This window comes from Myotis lucifugus, unplaced genomic scaffold (genome assembly GCF_000147115.1).
Source record: "Myotis lucifugus unplaced genomic scaffold, Myoluc2.0 scaffold_389, whole genome shotgun sequence".
NCBI lineage: Eukaryota > Metazoa > Chordata > Mammalia > Chiroptera > Vespertilionidae > Myotis > Myotis lucifugus.
In genome coordinates, this window is record NW_005871437.1 from 324713 (window position 1) to 330956 (window position 6244).

Here is a 6244-nt window from a genome sequence, read left to right on the forward strand (position 1 = left end):
GGTGGGCAGTCCCAGTCAGTCCTAAGGAGGGCCATTGCCCCCCCGGAGGGAGGCAGCTCCGGCTCCAAGAACCCTTCCGAGCCTGGCGGAGGCAGCCCACTGCAGGTGCTGCCGCCTGAGGGCAGAAACAACCCTGTTTCAAAGGCGCAGGGGTCTCCGCGGAGGCGAAGACACAACCCTACCTCAGGAGCCACATCCCTCCCTCCCCGGATCCAAAGCTAATCCTACGAACAAGATCGAGAACTTCTCGGCTGCCCACGCCCGCGGGGAAGAGCGCACGCAGCCGTCGCGCAGTCCCAACTCAGTAGAGGCGGTTCGGCTCTTTGTCGCCAGCTACGCGGGCTCCCGGGTCCCCGGGACGCGGGGATGGGTACTGGGTGTGGAAAATCCCGGGGAAGGGGCCCCCCCTCCCCGGGGGTTTTTTTTGACCCCGGGCCCCCCCCTTTCCCCTTTCCCCAAGGGGTTTTTTGCCCCGGGGCCCCGGGGGGGGCCCCTTTCCCCGGGGGGGGGGGAGGGCGGAAAAAAAAGGGTTTCCCCCCCGGGGGCCTGGGCCCAAACCCAAAGAAGGGGCAAAGCGGGCCCGTTTCCAAACCCCGCGGAACCGGCCTTAAAAAGGGGGCCCCCGGGGGGACCCCCGGAAAAAGGCCCCCCGGGGCCCCCTTCCGAATTCCCGCCTGGGCCCCCCCCCCCAGGTGAGAGCGCCCCCGCGCAGCGTCGGGCGCAACTTCCAGGTCTCAGTGCGGGAGTCGGCGCGCGGCTTCCCGCCCCAGCGCGGGGCCGCATGAAGACCATGGACAAGCAGCGTCTGTTGGGCGCCGGGTCCGGAGCGCGGTAAGGCGAGAGCCTGGGCAGGAGTGGGGATCTGAGCAGCTGCAGACGCACCTCCTGGTTTGCCGTCCTGGATGGTTTGAGCGGCACTGGATGGTTTGTGCACACAGGGGGGGTGGAGCGAGGTGAAGGAGAGGGGAAACCCAGCGCGGCGCGGGGATCAGCCCCCCTTGGCGGCCGAGCACAGAGCCTAACCACGGCCCCCGGTTCGGAGAGCTTAGCCTAGAGCCCCGCCCACCGCCAGGAACTTTGCCCCGGGGCAGCCTGGCCCAGGGAGGGCCCGTGTCCCCAGGTGCACGAGATGGGGGTTTGCCCATCTGCCAGGGCCTGAGCTCTGTTCCTTCTCCGTGCTCGACTGGCCTGGTTCCGCCCCTTGGCCACTTCCCAAGGTCTTGGCCTCCTCCAGGCCCTGGGAGGGATGGGGGAGAAGTGAACATCTGGGCCACGGCCCTTAGACTCCTGGAGCCTGGTCATTCCCCCAGCACCCACCTGCGGACATGGGCCTCTGGTCGCTCCTTGGGGACTGTGGAGCTTGGAGTGTCCCTAGCTAGTCCCCTAATTGTACACATGGGAACGCCCAGGCCCCACGGAGAGAGAGGATTGGGGTCAGCCCTCCTCGTCCCCATCTCAGAGCTGAGTCTACCCTTTCCTCTCTGGCTAGGTCTGATATGGGATCTCTGTGGCAGAATGAGGCTGGCTGGATTTCTGTGTCACGACCTGAGCTGGACTTGCCATCCATTGAGCTGAACGTGGAGAACAGTCACTACTGCCACTCCCAGAAGGGTCCTGGCAGTCACGGTGACCCCAAGAAGGAGCGGGCCCGGCGCCAGCTCTATGTGGCCTCTGCCATCTGCCTGGTGTTCATGATTGGGGAAGTCGTTGGTAAGGACTTTTGTGCTAATTAAGTGAAATTGGCACGTGGATACTCTGGATGATCCAAAAGGCTTTTCTCCTGAATGTTCCCGCAATATTAATACAGTTGACACTTGAACAGTGGAGTGGGGGTGGGGGGTTAGGGGTGTCTACCCACACAGTCGAAAATCCAGGTGTAACTTTTGACTCCCTAAAAACTTAGCAACAGTTGGCCCCTTCTCATCCATGGATTCAACCAACTATAGGTGGAAAACCGTGTTTAGGAAATCGTGTTTGGGGATGTGAAAGTACAGTTTTCCACGGGGGTGGTTGAATTAACAGGTGGGAAATCCGTGGATATGAAGGGCTAATTGTATTTATTGAAAAAATTTCACATAGGAGTGGACCCCTGCAGCTCAAACCTGTGTTGTTCAAGGGCATAGTTGAAGACTGAAGATTCTATGTTCCTTTTAATTTTTTTTAAGAACTTTAGTTTTCAATTACTATAGACATACTCAGTGGATGGAGCGTCGGCCTGTGGACTGAGGGGTCCCAGGTTCGATTCCGGTCAAGGGCATGTACCTGGGTTGCGGGCACATCCCCAGTAGGAGATGTGCAGGAGGCAGCTGATCGATGTTTCTCTCTCATCGATGTTTCTAACTCTCTATCTCTCTCCCTCTCATGCAACCCTCAAAACAACCTTGTGCTGTCACATGAGTGCTGTTAGTCTCCTGATTTTATAGATCTTGAAACAGGTACATTTAGGTGATGCAATTTGCCCAAGATTACACAAAACTAGTAGGTAAGGGAAGGGCTGAGTGCCTAGAAAGGAAAGAGCATTTACTGAATGTCTACTATGTTTCCCAGGCCCTATCTGAACTTGATTTTCACATTCACCCTGTAAGTAGATGTTGTTAGTCCCATTTCACAGATGGTAGAAATTGAGGCTCGGAGAAAGTACTTGCAGTGAGTATCAGTGTCTCCTTGGGGAGCTGACGGGGACCCTCCATTCTTATCACTCCCCTGCAGGTGGGTACCTAGCACACAGCTTGGCAATCATGACTGATGCAGCCCATCTGCTCACTGACTTTGCCAGCATGCTCATCAGCCTCTTCTCTCTCTGGATGTCCTCCCGGCCAGCCACCAAGACCATGAACTTCGGCTGGCAGCGAGCTGGTGAGGGCCCTGGTCTGAATGGGGTTGGGGTTGGAAGAGTGACAGGCCAAGATATGGTTTCTCAGGTGGATCCCCTGAGTGAGGCCAGGAGAGCAACTTTCATGGGGGAGGATAATGTCAAACTTGGCTTCTGTCCTCTGGGAACTCCCAGTCTGGGGGGGAAGGAGAGTTCACCTTCCAATGAAATGAAGTGGGCAAACTTCAAGAACAAATGGGGGCGGGGCGTTAAAAGGGGGGGCGGGGCGGGTGCAGGAAAGGTCAGCAAAGCTTTCTGGAGGATACAGGCTTTAAACAGGTATACATTTTAAAAAGGCATTTTCATTACATGTAAAACAAAGTCTTGAGCTAAATGACTTAACTCCTAGCTCTGATATTGTCAGACCTTTGAGTGGTGGGATAAGGTGCAGCCATACCTGCAGCAGAGCCCAAGCAGACCCAGGCCCTGACTTGGGACAGGGGTCTCCTCAGCCTTCGGGCTCCACACTGAGATTGGTGTTGGGGTTGGCTCTTCCTCAGAGATCCTGGGAGCCCTGCTGTCTGTGCTGTCCATCTGGGTGGTGACTGGGGTGCTGGTGTACCTGGCAGCAGAGCGGCTAATCTCTGGGAACTACGAGATCGAGGGGAAGACCATGCTGATAACAGCGGGCTGCGCCGTGGCCGTGAACATCATGTGAGTCCTCCCTCCTCCCGTTCCTCACGTGCAGACCTGTGTGCCTTCTGGTGGAAACAGGGCAGCCGGACTCCAGTACAGGAGTTCAAACTCAAAGGCTCACGCGGGCCAAATAAGCAAGGTTTAAGTTTATGTGGGCCGCAACAAAACAACAGCTTCACTTTTCATAGAAACGTAGGTTCATTTCCATAGAGACATGCTGAATACAAAGGGCTGAAATGAGTAATCGTTAACATAAAATAATAGAACATTTTAATAAAAATTAATATTTTTTTCTTGAACATTAACTTACCAGACACTGAGAAACTGCACAAATTAATAAGCATAACGCAAATAAACCTATTTTTCTTGTTCTCCGAAAGCGAAATATTTCCTGTTGCGCACACCAGTCAGTCCAAGAGTAATGACATGGCAATCGGCTGCTAAAATATTCGCTGCTAGTGTTAATGGAGAGAAATGGTGTGCCTGTGCATAAGGCACATAAAGGAAATGAATGCAACACGATTATAGTAATCAGTCATTAGCGAACGTTATAGTTCATTCGTTATTAATAATTATGTATAACAGGATATTGTAAAAATTAAGTTACAAAATTTTTTTTTAATATAGTTTATTGATTTTTTACAGAGAGGAAGGGAGAGGGATAGAGAGTTAGAAACATCGATGAGAGAGAAACATCGATCAGCTGCCTCCCGCACACTCCCTACTGGGGATGTGTCCACAACCAAGGTGCATGCCCTTGACCGGAATTGAACCTGGGACCCTTCAGTCCGCAGGCAGATGCTCTATCCACTGAGCCTACCCGGTTAGGGCAAGTTACGAAATTTTTATTAAAAAGTTTTTTACATACCAGTTTATTGGCTGGGCTGCAAAAATATTCGTTGTGGGCCGAAAGTTTGACCTGCTTGAGCTACAGGAACAGAATTTTCCTAACGGTCTGAGCTCTAGCATCTGGAACACCTGGGTTCTGCCTCAGGCCTGGGCCCACACCATCAGGAACTGTAAGTCTGGGGCAGCATCAACCCCACCCCACACCACACGTGTTGGTGATAACCTGGGAGGCTTCATACCTGAGGTGGGGAGGGGTTAGTCTAGTTCTTGTAGGAGCAGATGTCCCCTGGGGAAGAGTCCAAGTTCTTTTTCAAGTGGATGTGGTTGAAGTTGGTCTCAGTGAGAGGCAGGGTGTGTAGCGCATCTGTCTTATTTGGGTTCTCTCTCCCTTGTTCCGTGGCCTAGAGCAAGCCACTCCTCTACGACTCGGCTTCCTGTCTGTGGCCCCCGCGGGGGGGGGGGGGGGGGTGGGGGTGGGGGGGGGCTGATGACTCCATGGTGTTCTGCTCTGAGACGTGGCACTGGGCATCTTTGTGCCCAGATTCAGCCTGGCATTGGAGTTGAGCCCTCTCTCCTGTGGCACTCTGAACCAAGGCCTCGTGGGTCTGGTCAGGCTCCTCACATAGTCAAAGGGGTCATGCAGTCTGGGGCTTTGGGCTTTTAGCCCCACAGGGAGGCCCGCCCTCACGAGTAGCCTTTACCTGGCTGATCTGAAGCCTCTGCCCTCCATCTCAGTGAGCCCTTTGGCGTTGTCTCCACTTCCGTAGAATGGGATTGACTCTTCACCAGTCTAGCCACGGACACAGCCACGGCCAAGGGCACGGACACAGCCACGGCCAAGGGCACAGCCACGACACCACCCAGCAGCAGGAGAACCCCAGCGTCCGAGCTGCCTTTATCCATGTGATCGGAGACTTGCTGCAGAGTTTGGGCGTCCTGGTGGCAGCCTATATTTTATACTTCAAGGTCAGAGCTGGGGACAGAGGGAGGTGGGCTGGGGAGTGGGGTAGGAGGGGACCCTCCTGCACAGGACCCTTTCCAGATTCTAGCCCCCTTTCTAGCTCCTGGCAAAAGGGTGGGGAGAGGGAAGGAGCATTTCTCTAACTTCTGGTGTTTTCTGCAGCTCAGAAAGGTTCAGTGACTTGCACAGCGTCACATAGCTAGTAAGTGGTGGAGCCAGATTCAAACCCAGCACCGTGTGCTGCCGAAGCCTGGGCACTGCCCATCACACAGAGGCAGTGCAGTATAGTGGAAAGGGCCGGGCACTGAGTTTGAAGCCTGGCTCCACCCCTTGCCAGCTGTGTGATGAAGAGTGAGTCCCTTGCTCTAACTGAGCCTCAATTTCCCTAGCTACAAAATAGGGTGATGGACTAGATCAGTGATGGCGAACCTATGACACGTGTGTCAGAGGTGACACACAAACTCATTTTTTTTTGGTTGATTTTTCTTTGTTAAATGGCATTTAAATATATAAAGTAAATATTAAAAACATAAGTCTTTGTTTTACTATGGTTGCAAATATCAAAAAAATTCTATATGTGACACGGCACCAGAGTTAAGTTAGGGTTTTTCAAAATGCTGACACGCCGAGCTCAAAAGGTTCGCCACCTCTGGACTAGATGGTGCCTAAGATTCCACTCAGATCTGTCCATGTTTCAGCCCCGTGGCAAGCAGGTGGGAAGGGACTATGCCTTATCTGAACTGTGGTCTGGCGTGCCTGTCCTTCTGGGTGTGGAATAAACTGGGAGGCAGGGCCAGGGTAAGACTCATGCCCACCCTGGTACCGAGAGAGCCCCTCCTCCCTACGCACTGTGAGGCCGAGGTGTGGATGTTGAACCCTAGCTCTGCCTTCCCTTTTTCCTGCAGCCAGAGTACAAGTACGTAGAC

At 54.0% G+C, this 6244-nt stretch overlaps 1 protein-coding gene across 1 annotated transcript in view; it reads left to right on the top strand.

The window, feature by feature from the left end:
• Positions 1-366: 366 nt before the first annotated feature.
• Positions 367-6244, top strand: part of SLC30A2 (solute carrier family 30 member 2) — an 11099-nt gene continuing 5221 nt past the window's right edge. Inside the window, exons 1-7 of the mRNA XM_023743441.1 lie at positions 367-370; positions 693-831; positions 1490-1710; positions 2710-2856; positions 3373-3526; positions 5125-5323; positions 6224-6244. Coding sequence (XP_023599209.1) covers positions 367-370; positions 693-831; positions 1490-1710; positions 2710-2856; positions 3373-3526; positions 5125-5323; positions 6224-6244 — 885 coding nt within the window. The remainder of the gene's footprint in view (positions 371-692; positions 832-1489; positions 1711-2709; positions 2857-3372; positions 3527-5124; positions 5324-6223) is intronic.